Raw genomic sequence first — 16,793 nt, 5'->3', positions numbered from 1 at the left:
TAAAACCACCAAATATTTATTTTGAAGGGCTTTATATTCAAACTCTATTGTAACTACAAGAACTAACACTGTATTTAAGCACAAGCATGACTGTACTTGAGGAATGTGAAGCTTGCAAGAGTACCGGTACCACAAGGAAATCCATGTACTTAGGTAGGTGGTAATTTACTGTTATAGTAGTTGTACTATGCTTTGAAACTAATTAGTGTGTAATATTCAGGAGACATTAAATGACCTTTCTGACTTTCTGTATTTCACCAACTTTTTTCCTTCTGTGTTTGTTGGACCACAGAAACTCAGTGAGGGACCTGTCCTGTTATACAGTTTATTTCATGCCAGGAGGAGTTTATGCAACAGTCAGAATCCTAACATTTTCCAAATGATAACAGAGTATGTAAGAAAAAATAAAAATAATAATAAATAATAAAACAAAACAAAGCATAAAAATAAAAAAATAAAGAAGAGAGAACAAAATGTAAAACAAAGTGGAAGAGACAAACAGGGGAAGGAATGGTGCAGCCACAGTCACGGACAGACGAGGGTTACTTACGTTTAGTTCGGTGATTGCTATATCAACAATGCTACCCACTACTATGAGTGCATCAAATGTGTTCCATGCATCACAGAAATAGTGCTGCATGGGAGCCCGGGAGGAGAAAAGGGAAAAAAGAGAAAGAGAGAAAGAAAGAGAAAATCAAAGGAAAGAAAAATAAAAAGTGTGAACAAGGGAAAGAAAGGAAATAAAAATTAAGAATAAAAAAAGGAAAAGTTAAGAGGCATTATACTGATATGTTTGTCTCCACTTGTGCTCGACCGCTGGGTATACCCTGTATAACTGCACAATGACACTCAAAAAATGCAACAATGCTGTATGGTGGGGAGAGACGAGAGCGGGAAAAGCCCCTTCTGTCCCCCTCCTCTGGCTGGCGAGGGGTGGGATGGGGCTCTTCCCTTCCCTTTCTCTCGTCTCCCTTGTGAGAAGAAGGCTGCAATATCAATAGAAACAAAACTAGAAAGAGGGCAGAGAAAAGCACCCACACCAGCAGGGAGAGGGAGAGAAGAGGGGTGGGCAGGGATAAGGTGGAGGAGAAGAGGTGCAATCCTGCCCAGATATACTTACATTGGTCTCGCTGAGAATGACGTCAACTACGCTGCCAATTACGATGAGAAAGTCAAAGACATTCCAAGGGTCACTAAAATAACCCTACATGGGGGAATCAGGAGGCAAGGCAGGGTGGGGAATTAAAAAGGATCGTTAGACAGACTCAAGATGTCATTTACAGCATCAGCACTAAACCCACTTCCATGTCAGAGGAGTGATGTGTTGCAGGACTCTCTGGCAGTGAAGGGTTTAGTTATTTACCCTCTCCATCCCACCCCACACCATGCAGGGTACTCCCAGCATCACTAGACCTGCTTTCACAGTGTCATGGGCACAAAAAACATTTTTTTATTATAATTGCCAGCAGTGAAGGGGTTAAGCAGCTACACCCAGCCAGTCTTGAATGTTTAAATTATTTGGAATTATGTGTTTAGGGCACTAATCCATTATAAATCATACAGATCTAACTTTTTCATTTTGTGTTTTGCCCCATTGCCATGTGCATTTTCTGTTTGTGTATCAAATACAGCACATATAGGAACTGTAGTGCTTTATTTGTGGTTTTACATACAATAATCCCTTACCCCACCTGAATTTAGTATTCTGGGTCCTTCCAAATCTGTCCTCACTGAACCCTAACTGGTAGGTTTGAGGATATACAAATGGTATCTATATGTTTCAGCTATTTGTACATATTGCTGGTCAGTTAGGTTTCCCTGAGGATAGGTTTGGCAACCATGGCACTAGTTTTTTGGACAAGTATTTTAGCTAAAAATGTAAACAATCTCTGCATTTAATGTTCCACTCTAATATTTGACAGCCAATTTTTCTAAATCTGTAAGTATATTAGATTAACCTCCTGCTTGTTTTTAAAGACTGTGCATGTAGTAATCTGAGTTTTTAGAACTTCATGATTACTTACAATGGGTAACTCAAACTATTGCATAAAATTAACCAGGCAAGACAAAAAACACAAACACAGGACAGAAAACACTAAACAAGGACATTTAACATAAAACAAATCTGAGGTGAATAATGAATAAGTAAATACATCATTACAAATAAACATTGCTAATCAGACCAGTCAAGCATAGCACAAAATTTGATTTGAAATGCTAAGAGACAGCTCAAATCAGTAAAAAAAAAACCTAGCTTATATCACCAGTTTGAATGCACCATACTCTCAACATATTAACAACTACTCATTAGTAATATTAAAAGGACATAAGGTTAAAAACATAAATTATGCTTACCTGATCATTTCCTTTTCTTCTGATGGAAAAAGAGTCCACAACTGCATTCATTACTTTTGGGAAATGAGAATCTGTCCACCAGGAGGAAGCAAAGACACCCCAGCCAAAGGCTTAAATACTCCTCCCACTCCCCTCATCCCCCAGTCATTCTGCCGAGGAACAAGAAACAGTAGAAGAAATATCAGGGTGAAAAGTGCCAGAAGAATAAAAAGACGCCCCACATAAGTTACGAGTGGGGAGCTGTGGACTATTTCCATCAGAAGAAAAGGAAATTATAAGGTAAGCATAATTTATGTTTTTCTTCTTAAATGGAAAGAGTCCACAGCTGCATTCATTACTTTTGGGAAAACAATACCCAAGCTATAGAGGACACTGAATGCCAAGACGGGAGGGTACAATAGGCAGCCCATACTGAGGGCACCAGGCTTAAACCTCTACCCAATAAAAAAAAATGCTTTGTTCGAAGCTGAGAAAATATTGAAAGGAAAAGGCCCAAGGACACTGACTCGCAGCTAGTCCAGAAGCCAAACTAGAGACCGCAAAACGGACTCGACTGAGCCAACAGTCCTCCAGGAGACACCATCGTACAACAGATGGTCCCAACCAAGTTACCCCCCACTAATGAAGGGAACATCAGCCAAAACCCCAAAGGGGACAAGGCAAGGAGAACCGAGGAAACCGAAAGGTCCCCTGACTCCCCTCCAAATAAGAACACCTCCAATATTGAGCCCAACTCACAAAGACCCAAAGGGGCCCAAACAGGAAAGAAGGCCACGACTATACCAGCGAAACCCAGGATAAACCCAGGCACAGAGACAGAAAAGACTTCTCTCCAACAGACTGCAAGTACTGAATGCAACCAAAAAAGGCAAAGTCCTCCAAGCTTCGGAACAGAGCATACCAAAGTTTTCAACCACAAAAAAATGTGGAAGAGACCCAGTCGGAAACCCCAAGTTGAAGAACCCAGAGTCCATAACGGGACGACACAGAGGGTACTTGCGAGGAGGAAGAAGCAGTCAAGCAGAAAGCAAACTGCAAAAGCAGCCCTCAGACAGAGGGCACGCTCCAGGCAACCTAAGCCGCCAGACCCACACACAGGTCACTAAAAAGGGGAAACAAAAACCTCATTCGAGGCCCCAGAGAAGGAGGGTATACCTTCAGAGCCTGAAGGAAGAGGAAACTCCCTCCTAAAAGCAAGTTGAAAAGGAAATCCATATCCTAGCAGACTTAACTAACAAGATAGACAAAACAAGTCCGCACATCCAGAGGAGACTGCGACCTGAACGCAGTGTCTTAGACCACTCGGCCATCCTGACCTACAGACCCCGACTGAGCTGGACTAACTCAGTCTCAGGGATCCCTAACCAGGGAACAGAAGAATCCCGAAACTGGTACAGGAAAGAACGTAAGGATAGCACAGCCATCCCCACAGAGTACAGGTACAACTCGACTCTGAAACAGACAACAGGACCATATAACTAAGGATCTAACAAAAAAAGGCCCCACAAGTCTGACTTGGAGCCAGCAAGACCCCAGGGGGGAACCCATCCCCCCTTTACGCCTCCCAACCAGGAGAAGCCCCAAGAAAGGACTCCATAGGGAGGAGAATATCCACTAAAGAAAAGGGATGAGGCCAGAAGGCAACAACTATCCTCAAGGCCTGAAGCCAACGGCTAATGGGAAGCAAAAACCCAAATCGATTGTCCTAGAAAAGGACCCCCCTACAAGTGGTTTGCCAAGCAGAGACACAGCCAACCCATTCGCCTGCAGAGCAGGGAATCCACGGGTTACACTAAATGTACATCCAGCAGCAGGGTATGAACCAACAACACTTAAGGCACAAGTCACAAAGCTAACCCTAGAGCACATGGACTGCTCTGTTGCAAAGAGTAATAAATACTCTGAAAACCTGGCCATCAAGACCAGGTCAGATAGATGGAGCAAGGACAAAGCCCAAGTTCCCACTACCGTGGAACACCCCGACCAGTCCTGAGATCCAAACTACAAAACAACCCAAGACTGGGTCAGGAAAAAGGCCTGAAGCCTCAGCAATCAGAAGTCTCAGGAAGAAAAATAAGTCCGGGCACCTTATAGTTCAGGCAACCTTGCCCTAGAACTAAACACCCCTCCTGGCCAAAAAGCCAGACACCAGGGATAAAAATGCATATCCAGAGAATCCGGATAGCGAAAAGAACTCGAAAGCCCAGATCAAAGAAAGGAACCACCCCTAGCCAAGTCCAAGGCTCCAAGGAGCAAGGCTAGAAGTCCTATGAAGAGACTTCTCAAGGCTTCAGGACAACATAAAGGATACCTTCGAGGTCCAAAAAAAACCTTCTAGCAGGGCTAGTCTCCCCATCACCTCCACACTAGCAGAGGACACAGGGAAGAGACAGGAGCTAAGCCTTCACAGCTTCAGGAAACCCCAAGCGAAACAAAGTCCCCACAGGGATCAATCATCATCCGGAATACAGATCCCTAAAAGGAGATCCAACTCACCCTGGGACAATGGAAGCAGACCCAAAGGTCTCATCACTCAAACAGACAGCACACGTCAAGAGTAAGAGCTGTATCAAGATGCACTATAAATAGCGTATGCGTACACCTGCAAGGTGCCAAGAGCTGCACTGGTTTCAAACTGAAAAACCTCCACAGGCTAGACAGCCTAATCTGATACAAGCTGTTGGGGATCAGGCCCACAAGGGCAATACAGAGCCCTAAAAACAAAGGCCAAACCGCTCTAACTGCGGTCATGGGGCACTAAGCCCTCCAACCCTCCACCGCATGGGGGAGGAAACACTATGGTCTGAAAATATCAGATGTCAGAGAGAGTGATGCAGCAGAAAAAACACCCCTATGACTGAAGGCTATAAGAACTGAAATAATCCTACCTGCCCTACGGACCCACAGGTCCTCTCAAATGCTAAGTTGAACATGAAAACCAATGATAACCTGAGCACTCAGCACTTCTACCGTACCAGCCAAGCAGAACAGAGCCACATGTCTGAACAGCCACAAGACCAAACAAACCCAACAGGACCAGCCTGCACTTAGGGTCCTAACCGGCAAGCTGCAAAATTCTCCCTCATAGGGGAAAAAAAGAAAACAGACATTATAACATAGGGCTAACGTGTGCAAAACAACTTCCGAAGAAGAACAGAGTATCGATCCCAGAAGGTTCCCAATGGAAACAAAACCAAATAAAAGACATCCCATCGGATACAAATAAAACATAAGGCAACCCGGAGGTTACCGCCCAAAAAGACACAGGCCTGCCCACAGGACTAGCCAAACGGGGCCCTATCTTTAAAAAAACTGGGAAAGATCTCAATCAAATGACAATCAGGAGATTACCTCATCCCCACATGTCTAATGAGGTGCACCATTCAAATTAGCAGACTGAAAATCCCTGTATCTGGTAATGATAGGGTCATTCAATAACTGAAAAACATGTCCAAGCAATATGCGAAGTCGCATAATCCTGTAACGAAAGGCACAACACTCAGGGACAGTTACACCCGCGGGGAACTGTAGAGGCCCTCCCCAAGGCAGCTGTCCCTTGATTCCCTGAGCCCGAGGAACCAGGTGCTCTAAAATGGCATACGGAACAAAACTGGTTGACATGTGTCAACGAGGCCAGTCTGGAATCGTCACCGGACACATAATCTGAAATCAAAATAGTCTCAGTATCAGAATCCTCCGTAACTGAATATGAAATTAGCACAGTCTCAGCATCAGGATCCTCCATAACTGGATAGAGGAAATATAAATATGGACTAAAGTAGTAAAACAAAAACGGCACCTGACACCCACAATGGATGGGGCTCTCACCACCTCCTATGACCAGACCCCTGCGGACTAGATTTCCTTTGCCACAAGGTTGGGAATGCGGAAATGCAAAACGGAACGTAACCACGCCCGAACACAAGGTGAACAGTACAGTCCAAAAAAGCGTGCCCAACCAAAAGGCTGTGTCACTTCCAAAGGCTCCAACCCACGAGCCAAAAACATCACACATAAGCAGGTTGAATCACATAACAAACATGATTCTAAACCCCCCTGTTCAATAACCCCCCTCAGGAAATATTAACCCTCGATTCCAAGATACTAAAAGAGACTCACTGAGACCCTTATGATATTAGCTACACCCGCAATGTGGTAGCCTCTCGGGAAAACATTCACATTACAGTACATTGATGAATAAAGTAAAATGAAACAATCTTACTGGAATCTACGCTGTGGAACAGGAACACGGCCTTTCAAGTGTGACGGATAGTAGCATTGCCTCCGTCATGGACTTGAGAGAAGAAAGCAGGCAGCGGAGGGAAGTTCGACAACGCTGATTGCTTGAGGAGTTGTTAACATGAGTTGGGATGGTTTCGCAGAAAGATTTGCCCTGCATCTCCGGACAGGACTACTTAAAACTCCTGTCCCATGCCGAAGAGTACTACCCTCCATAAGAGACAAAAAAACAAAAATTAAAAATTCTGACACTTCTCTGCCAACCTCCAGGGATGAAAGGCAAAGAATGACTGGAAGATGAGGGGAGTGGGAGAAGTATTTAAGCCTTTGACTGGGGTGTCTTTGCCTCCTCCTGGTGGCCAGGTTCTTATTCCCCAAAAGTAATGAATGTAGCTGTGGACTCTTCCATTTAAGAAGAAAAAATAAAATGCTCTAATACATTAGAGCATGTTATTATTGCACTATTGCTTGTATATAACGACATGTTTAGCCCCAGCATAGGCATTAATTACATAGTTACAGTCAGTTTCCGAGCAGTAATGCACTACTGGGAGCTAGCTAAACATATCTGGTGAGCCAATGACAAGAGAAAAGTGTGTAGCCACCAATCCCCATTTTTCTCCCAGCAGTGGATTGCTGCTGCTATGTACATTTGTTTTTCAACAAAGAATACCAAGAGAACAAAGTACATTTGATAATAGAAGTGAGGCAGTGTTAAATTGAAATTTTAATAGTGGTTTATTAGCTATAGAATTTCCCATATTGACTGGATATTGTCCCTTACTGCATCATGGCGCTTACATTTTGTCTAACAGCAGTCCCCAAATGTTGCCCCATGGTGGTTGTCAAATATGAACCCATATCAGCGTCAGACATAGTGCCCATGACTTGTTCTTTAAATATTGCCTCATAACAACATGGTGATAGTCAGTAATTGCCCCATAATGAAACAGTGGCCATTATGTGTAAGAAATGAAGAAAAAAATACTTTCATGTTATGATGACAAGACAAGCATGCACGTACAAAGCTAATGTCACATGCTGGAAGTGCTAGAACAGAGACAAGAAACAGGTGAACAGAAAAGACTCATATAATGAAAGAAATACTGCAGCATACGCCATGGCGCAATAATAGCAGCAGGTCTGGTAAAAAAAGTAAATCCCAATGCACAAGGATTTCATTTCTCCACATTGAATGCTGTCTTGTGCACTAATTTGCACTTACTAAAACCTATTTAAATTCCATTTAAATAGCTCAAATTGGTTTCATCTGCATAGGGATCCCTGCTTTAGAAAATAATTTGGCTTGTGTCTTTTTATATTGTTGCGTTGCCATACATATCTGTGGATAAAGTTCTCGTGACAATGTGTTCCTGTTAACTTATCTTACAGGGAACATTGTAACAGCGAGAACATCTGATTCATATTGTTGGTTTAGAGCACTGGTTTTCAAACCTGTCCTCAGACCACATTTTGAGGTTATCTGAACAGGAGCACAGGTGAAATAATCAGCTGATTAGTAACCATGGTTATTTTACCTCCTCTCATCCAAGGTAATCCTGAAAACCTGGCCTGTTAGGGACACCTGACTAGGGGTGCCACCTCAGCCATGTTTTCCTGGACACTTAGAAGTTACACATGCTGCAGGTTGTGCAGGGAAGAACATGAATAGTGCTGTCCAGGGTCACTATTTGTGTGCTGTCCAGGTGCAAAGTGCATGTTGCCCTTTTCACACCCTGCAGCATGTGTAAGTCATAAGTGTCTAGGAAAATATGACCTCGGTGGCAACCTTATACAGGGGTGTTACTGTGCAACCAACCAATACATAAAATAAATAAAAAATATCAAATGTGGAAACTCTGGGACAAGTGTAAGGCATGTTGCATAGGAATTTTGATGGACTGGAATGTGAGTCTTTAAAAACATAGAAATGCTAAATCTCACCTGACCGTTTACCCAATCTCTAGTTTGTTTGATATTTGTATGTTTACTGTAGCATTTTATTGGCTTATAGCAACTCTACTTAGACGCTTTTTCAAGTAGTGTATGATGACTAGTTTAATTTCACTCACTTCAGAATGATTTTGTAATGTTTTATGTTTTGTCCTTAAAATGTTATTCTTAATTGTCCAAATTCACTAGATTTTAGTTTTCAGCATTTAATCACTATTGGTTACAAATATTTGTTGGCCAATAATTCAATGATAACTTAAATACACATAGAGGAAAATAGTGCTGAAATGACACACTTGTGCAAATCTGTTGGTACTTTCTGTATATTATAATTAAATTCTCTTTCACTTGCGAGATTCCTTATTTAAATAAGGAGACACACTAGGTCTGTTCCAATCATTTTCCTTTTTGAGATACTTCTGATAGGTTGCTGTGCAAAAGAGGTGTCTGATCCTGCCAGATGACCCCTGCTTATTGACCAGGCTTTGTCTAATTGCAGCAGCTTGGTGTACTTACTAGCAAAAATAAAAGCACATATTTACCTTATGATATATTCCCAGTCAGTTGTACACTTTTTTTTAATTAATATTTTTGAGAAAGTGCAGTATATGATTTTAACTCACCCTGAACGCTAAGTAGACCGCATATTACGTTTAATCCTTTAAACCCTTCTGTCAGTGAATTCATTTATCAACTAAGGAGTTTCTTAAAGCTGGCAACATTGAAATTAAGTAAATTTTTTTTAACTTTTTGCTTAGATTCTTGCATAAAGTTCAAAGATCATTATGTACGTAGATGAGCTGCATGTGTACTGAAATGAGTTGGCTGACATTATCGCTTTAGTGCAGAAAGATGGGCTCTCAATAGTCTGTAAAGTTTGGTTCCCAGTTTAGCTGGCATTTAGTGCAAGAAGTGGGGCACACTTTCTCTTTGGGTAAACTTTATGTCACAGTGAGTGAGGAATACCGCCAGACCTAACATAGAAGAACGAGCTAGAGGCAACAAAGTATATTAACCCCTTCACTGCTGGGATTGTCGGAGGAGAAAATGTGTTCATGTTTGTGTATAACATTGGATGTCCTGATACTACTTCTGTTACTGTAGATTTAAGCACTAAAGTCTGCTTATTAGAGGGTGTTTAATGCTCCTAAAAATTGTGGTATAGGTTTTGAGAATCATCCCATTGTGTATTATGGAATGTGCTACATAGGAATATGTAGATGGATGGATGTAGTTGAGGAATATGTGTTTTAAAAACAGTAAGAAACGTTCCTCAGATCCCTCTGTTAGTAGAAGGTGATAAGTACATGCTGCAGTGTCGGTATGTTAGTAAGATATTATGTATGTGTCCTATTATCTTTGTAAAAGAACAACTTGAAATCATTCCCCTAAATTCTGTTAATTTTAAAGTGTGTTAGATATTTGTCCTGAAGTCTGTATATTAGAGGGAGGTGAGAAGTACATGTCATGTTGTCTGTGTATTAGGAGGTGAGAGGTACATGTCATGTTGTCTGTGTATTAGGAGGTGAGAGGTACATGTCTTGTTGTCTGTGTATTAGGAGGTGAGAGGTACATGTCCTGTTGTCTGTGTATTAGGAGGTGAGAGGTACATGTCCTGTTGTCTGTGTATTAGAAGGAGGTGAGAGGTACATGTCATGTTGTCTGTGTATTAGGAGGTGAGAGGTACATGTCCTGTTGTCTGTGTATTAGGAGGTGAGAGGTACATGTCCTGTTGTCTGTGTATTAGGAGGTGAGAGGTACATGTCTTGTTGTCTGTGTATTAGGAGGTGAGAGGTACATGTCCTGTTGTCTGTGTATTAGCAGGTGAGAGGTGCATGTCCTGTTGTCTGTGTATTAGGAGGTGAGAGGTACATGTCCTGTTGTCTGTGTATTAGGAGGTGAGAGGTACATGTCCTGTTGTCTGTGTATTAGGAGGTGAGAGGTACATGTCCTGTTGTCTGTGTATTAGGAGGTGAGAGGTACATGTCCTGTTGTCTGTGTATTAGGAGGTGAGAGGTGCATGTCCTGTTGTCTGTGTATTAGGAGGCGAGAGGTGCATGTCCTATTGTCTGTGTATTAGGAGGTGAGAGGTGCATGTCCTGTTGTCTGTGTATTAGGAGGTGAGAGGTACATGTCCTGTTGTCTGTGTATTAGGAGGTGAGAGGTACATGTCTTGTTGTCTGTGTATTAGGAGGTGAGAGGTACATGTCCTGTTGTCTGTGTATTAGGAGGTGAGAGGTACATGTCATGTTGTCTGTGTATTAGGAGGTGAGAGGTACATGTCCTGTTGTCTGTGTATTAGGAGGTGAGAGGTACATGTCCTGTTGTCTGTGTATTAGGAGGTGAGAGGTACATGTCCTGTTGTCTATGTATTAGGAGATGAGAGGTACATGTCCTGTTGTCTGTGTATTAGGAGGTGAGAGGTACATGTCCTGTTGTCTGTGTATTAGAAGGAGGTGAGAGGTACATGTCATGTTGTCTGTGTATTAGGAGGTGAGAGGTACATGTCCTGTTGTCTGTGTATTAGGAGGTGAGAGGTACATGTCCTGTTGTCTGTGTATTAGGAGGTGAGAGGTACATGTCTTGTTGTCTGTGTATTAGGAGGTGAGAGGTACATGTCCTGTTGTCTGTGTATTAGCAGGTGAGAGGTGCATGTCCTGTTGTCTGTGTATTAGGAGGTGAGAGGTACATGTCCTGTTGTCTGTGTATTAGGAGGTGAGAGGTACATGTCCTGTTGTCTGTGTATTAGGAGGTGAGAGGTACATGTCCTGTTGTCTGTGTATTAGGAGGTGAGAGGTACATGTCCTGTTGTCTGTGTATTAGGAGGTGAGAGGTACATGTCTTGTTGTCTGTGTATTAGGAGGTGAGAGGTACATGTCCTGTTGTCTGTGTATTAGCAGGTGAGAGGTGCATGTCCTGTTGTCTGTGTATTAGGAGGTGAGAGGTACATGTCCTGTTGTCTGTGTATTAGGAGGTGAGAGGTACATGTCCTGTTGTCTGTGTATTAGGAGGTGAGAGGTACATGTCCTGTTGTCTGTGTATTAGGAGGTGAGAGGTACATGTCCTGTTGTCTGTGTATTAGGAGGTGAGAGGTACATGTCTTGTTGTCTGTGTATTAGGAGGTGAGAGGTACATGTCTTGTTGTCTGTGTATTAGGAGGTGAGAGGTACATGTCCTGTTGTCTGTGTATTAGGAGGTGAGAGGTACATGTCCTGTTGTCTGTGTATTAGGAGGTGAGAGGTACATGTCCTGTTGTCTGTGTATTAGGAGGTGAGAGGTACATGTCCTGTTGTCTGTGTATTAGAAGGAGATGAGAGGTACATGTCCTGTTGTCTGTGTATTAGGAGGTGAGAGTTGCATGTCCTGTTGTCTGTGTATTAGGAGGTGAGAGTTGCATGTCCTGTTGTCTGTGTATTAGGAGGTGAGAGGTACATGTCTTGTTGTCTGTGTATTAGGAGGTGAGAGGTACATGTCCTGTTGTCTGTGTATTAGGAGGTGAGAGGTACATGTCTTGTTGTCTGTGTATTAGGAGGTGAGAGGTACATGTCTTGTTGTCTGTGTATTAGGAGGTGAGAGGTACATGTCTTGTTGTCTGTGTATTAGGAGGTGAGAGGTGCATGTCTTGTTGTCTGTGTATTAGGAGGTGAGAGGTGCATGTCCTGTTGTCTGTGTATTAGGAGGTGAGAGGTACATGTCATGTTGTCTGTGTATTAGGAGGTGAGAGGTACATGTCCTGTTGTCTGTGTATTAGGAGGTGAGAGGTACATGTCCTGTTGTCTGTGTATTAGGAGGTGAGAGGTACATGTCCTGTTGTCTGTGTATTAGGAGGTGAGAGGTACATGTCCTGTTGTCTGTGTATTAGGAGGTGAGAGGTACATGTCCTGTTGTCTGTGTATTAGGAGGTGAGAGTTGCATGTCCTGTTGTCTGTGTATTAGGAGGTGAGAGTTGCATGTCCTGTTGTCTGTGTATTAGGAGGTGAGAGGTACATGTCTTGTTGTCTGTGTATTAGGAGGTGAGAGGTACATGTCCTGTTGTCTGTGTATTAGGAGGTGAGAGGTACATGTCCTGTTGTCTGTGTATTAGGAGGTGAGAGGTACATGTCCTGTTGTCTGTGTATTAGGAGGTGAGAGGTGCATGTCCTGTTGTCTGTGTATTAGGAGGTGAGAGGTGCATGTCCTGTTGTCTGTGTATTAGGAGGTGAGAGGTACATGTCCTGTTGTCTGTGTATTAGGAGGTGAGAGGTACATGTCCTGTTGTCTGTGTATTAGGAGGTGAGAGGTACATGTCCTGTTGTCTGTGTATTAGAAGGAGGTGAGAGGTACATGTCCTGTTGTCTGTGTATTAGAAGGAGGTGAGAGGTGCATGTCCTGTTGTCTGTGTATTAGGAGGTGAGAGGTGCATGTCCTGTTGTCTGTGTATTAGGAGGTGAGAGGTACATGTCCTGTTGTCTGTGTATTAGGAGGTGAGAGGTACATGTCCTGTTGTCTGTGTATTAGGAGGTGAGAGGTGCATGTCCTGTTGTCTGTGTATTAGGAGGTGAGAGGTACATGTCCTGTTGTCTGTGTATTAGGAGGTGAGAGGTACATGTCTTGTTGTCTGTGTATTAGGAGGTGAGAGGTACATGTCCTGTTGTCTGTGTATTAGGAGGTGAGAGGTACATGTCCTGTTGTCTGTGTATTAGGAGGTGAGAGGTGCATGTCCTGTTGTCTGTGTATTAGGAGGTGAGAGGTACATGTCCTGTTGTCTGTGTATTAGGAGGTGAGCGGTACATGTCCTGTTGTCTGTGTATTAGGAGGTGAGAGGTACATGTCCTGTTGTCTGTGTATTAGGAGGTGAGAGGTACATGTCCTGTTGTCTGTGTATTAGAAGGAGGTGAGAGGTACATGTCCTGTTGTCTGTGTATTAGGAGGTGAGAGGTACATGTCATGTTGTCTGTGTATTAGGAGGTGAGAGGTACATGTCCTGTTGTCTGTGTATTAGGAGGTGAGAGGTACATGTCCTGTTGTCTGTGTATTAGGAGGTGAGAGGTACATGTCCTGTTGTCTGTGTATTAGGAGGTGAGAGGTACATGTCCTGTTGTCTGTGTATTAGGAGGTGAGAGGTACATGTCCTGTTGTCTGTGTATTAGGAGGTGAGAAGTACATGTCATGTTGTCTGTGTATTAGGAGGTGAGAGGAACATGTCCTGTTGTCTGTTTATTAGGAGGTGAGAGGTACATGTCCTGTTGTCTGTGTATTAGGAGGTGAGAGGTACATGTCCTGTTGTCTGTGTATTAGGAGGTGAGAGGTACATGTCCTGTTGTCTGTGTATTAGGAGGTGAGAGGTACATGTCCTGTTGTCTGTGTATTAGGAGGTGAGAGGTACATGTCATGTTGTCTGTGTATTAGGAGGTGAGAGGTACATGTCCTGTTGTCTGTGTATTAGGAGGTGAGAAGTACATGTCATGTTGTCTGTGTATTAGGAGGTGAGAGGTACATGTCCTGTTGTCTGTGTATTAGGAGGTGAGAAGTACATGTCATGTTGTCTGTGTATTAGGAGGTGAGAGGTACATGTCTTGTTGTCTGTGTATTAGGAGGTGAGAAGTACATGTCATGTTGTCTGTGTATTAGGAGGTGAGAGGTACATGTCCTGTTGTCTGTGTATTAGGAGGTGAGAGGTACTTGTCCTGTTGTCTGTGTATTAGAAGGAGGTAAGAGTGTGGTGTCACAATGCCTGTGTATTAGGAATAGGTCATTAGGGACTGGCACCTTGATAGGAGATAGGTATGACTCTTAGGAGGACATCAGCAGAATGAACCCTGGAATTTGGTATCCGGAAAGGTGTGTGTGCGGTTGCTACCTCAGCCATGTTTTCTTGGACACTTATGAGTTACACATGCTGCAGGGTGTGCAGGGAGGAACATGTTTCTGGACAGCACTATTCATATTCCTCCCTGCACACCCTGCAGCATGTGTAACTTATAAGTGTTCTGTATTTTAAGGGATGGGTGGCAACCCTAGGTGTGTGTCCTGTTCTCTTTTTGTACCAGGGGACCTTGAGAGGTGTATTATGGGGGAGGTTAGCAGTATGTGATGAAGTCTGTATAGGTAGGTGACGGGTGTGTGTCCTGATGTCTGTATTATAGAGGTGGTGAGGGTAGTGTGTACTGATGTCTGTATTATAGAGGTGGTGAGGGTAGTGTGTCCTGATGTCTGTATTATAGAGGTGGCGAGGGTAGTGTATACTGATGTCTGTATTATAGAGGAGGTGAGGGTAGTGTGTACTGATGTCTGTATTATAGAGGTGGCGAGGGTAGTGTATACTGATGTCTGTATTATAGAGGAGGTGAGGGTAGTGTGTACTGATGTCTGTATTATAGAGGAGGTGAGGGTAGTGTGTACTGATGTCTGTATTATAGAGGTGGTGAGGGTAGTGTATACTGATGTCTGTATTATAGAGGTGGTGAGGGTAGTGTATACTGATGTCTGTATTATATAGGTAGGTGAGGGTAGTGTATACTGATGTCTGTATTATAGAGGTGGTGAGGGTAGTGTATACTGATGCCTGTATTATAGAGGTGGTGAGGGTAGTGTGTACTGATGTCTGTATTATAGAGGTAGTGAGGGTAGTGTGTACTGATGTCTGTATTATAGAGGTGGTGAGGGTAGTGTGTACTGATGTCTGTATTATAGAGGTAGTGAGGGTAGTGTGTACTGATGTCTGTATTATATAGGTAGGTGAGGGTAGTGTATACTGATGTCTGTATTATATAGGTAGGTGAGGGTAGTGTGTACTGATGCCTGTATTATATAGGTAGGTGAGGGTAGTGTGTACTGATGCCTGTATTATAGAGGTGGTGAGGGTAGTGTGTACTGATGTCTGTATTATAGAGGTGGCGAGGGTAGTGTGTACTGATGTCTGTATTATAGAGGTGGCGAGGGTAGGGTATACTGATGTCTGTATTATAGAGGTGGTGAGGGTAGTGTGTACTGATGTCTGTATTATAGAGGTAGGTGAGGGTAGTGTGTACTGATGTCTGTATTATAGAGGTAGGTGAGGGTAGTGTGTACTGATGTCTGTATTATAGGGTAGGTGAGGGTAGTGTATACTGATGTCTGTATTATAGAGGTGGTGAGGGTAGTGTATACTGATGTCTGTATTATAGAGGTGGTGAGGGTAGTGTGTACTGATGTCTGTATTATATAGGTAGGTGAGGGTAGTGTGTACTGATGTCTGTATTATAGAGGTGGTGAGGGTAGTGTATACTGATGTCTGTATTATAGAGGTAGGTGAGGGTAGTGTATACTGATGTCTGTATTATAGAGGTGGTGAGGGTAGTGTATACTGATGTCTGTATTATAGAGGAGGTGAGGGTAGTGTGTACTGATGTCTGTATTATAGAGGAGGTGAGGGTAGTGTGTACTGATGTCTGTATTATAGAGGTGGTGAGGGTAGTGTGTACTGATGTCTGTATTATATAGGTAGGTGAGGGTAGTGTATACTGATGTCTGTATTATATAGGTAGGTGAGGGTAGTGTGTACTGATGTCTGTATTATAGAGGTAGTGAGGGTAGTGTGTACTGATGTCTGTATTATAGAGGAGGTGAGGGTAGTGTGTACTGATGTCTGTATTATAGAGGTGGTGAGGGTAGTGTGTACTGATGTCTGTATTATATAGGTAGGTGAGGGTAGTGTATACTGATGTCTGTATTATATAGGTAGGTGAGGGTAGTGTGTACTGATGTCTGTATTATAGAGGTGGTGAGGGTAGTGTGTACTGATGTCTGTATTATAGAGGTAGGTGAGGGTAGTGTGTACTGATGTCTGTATTATAGAGGTGGTGAGGGTAGTGTATACTGATGTCTGTATTATAGAGGAGGTGAGGGTAGTGTGTACTGATGTCTGTATTATAGAGGAGGTGAGGGTAGTGTGTTCTGATGTCTGTATTATAGAGGTGGTGAGGGTAGTGTGTACTGATGTCTGTATTATATAGGTAGGTGAGGGTAGTGTATACTGATGTCTGTATTATATAGGTAGGTGAGGGTAGTGTGTACTGATGTCTGTATTATAGAGGTAGTGAGGGTAGTGTGTACTGATGTCTGTATTATAGAGGAGGTGAGGGTAGTGTGTACTGATGTCTGTATTATAGAGGTGGTGAGGGTAGTGTGTACTGATGTCTGTATTATATAGGTAGGTGAGGGTAGTGTATACTGATGTCTGTATTATATAGGTAGGTGAGGGTAGTGTGTACTGATGTCTGTATTAT

The 16,793-nt window shown here is 43.0% G+C and overlaps 1 protein-coding gene across 1 annotated transcript in view; it reads right to left on the bottom strand.

Annotated features, from left to right (window-relative positions):
- CACNA1C (calcium voltage-gated channel subunit alpha1 C) overlaps positions 1-16,793 on the bottom strand; it is a 1,426,303-nt gene that overhangs the window by 396,859 nt on the left and 1,012,651 nt on the right. Inside the window, 1 exon segment of the mRNA XM_053719677.1 lies at positions 1,121-1,204. Coding sequence (XP_053575652.1) covers positions 1,121-1,204 — 84 coding nt within the window.

Source organism: Bombina bombina, chromosome 6 (assembly GCF_027579735.1).
Source record: "Bombina bombina isolate aBomBom1 chromosome 6, aBomBom1.pri, whole genome shotgun sequence".
Lineage (NCBI taxonomy): Eukaryota > Metazoa > Chordata > Amphibia > Anura > Bombinatoridae > Bombina > Bombina bombina.
Note: the sequence above shows the minus strand (reverse complement) of the source record. Positions and strands in the feature narration are given on the sequence as shown.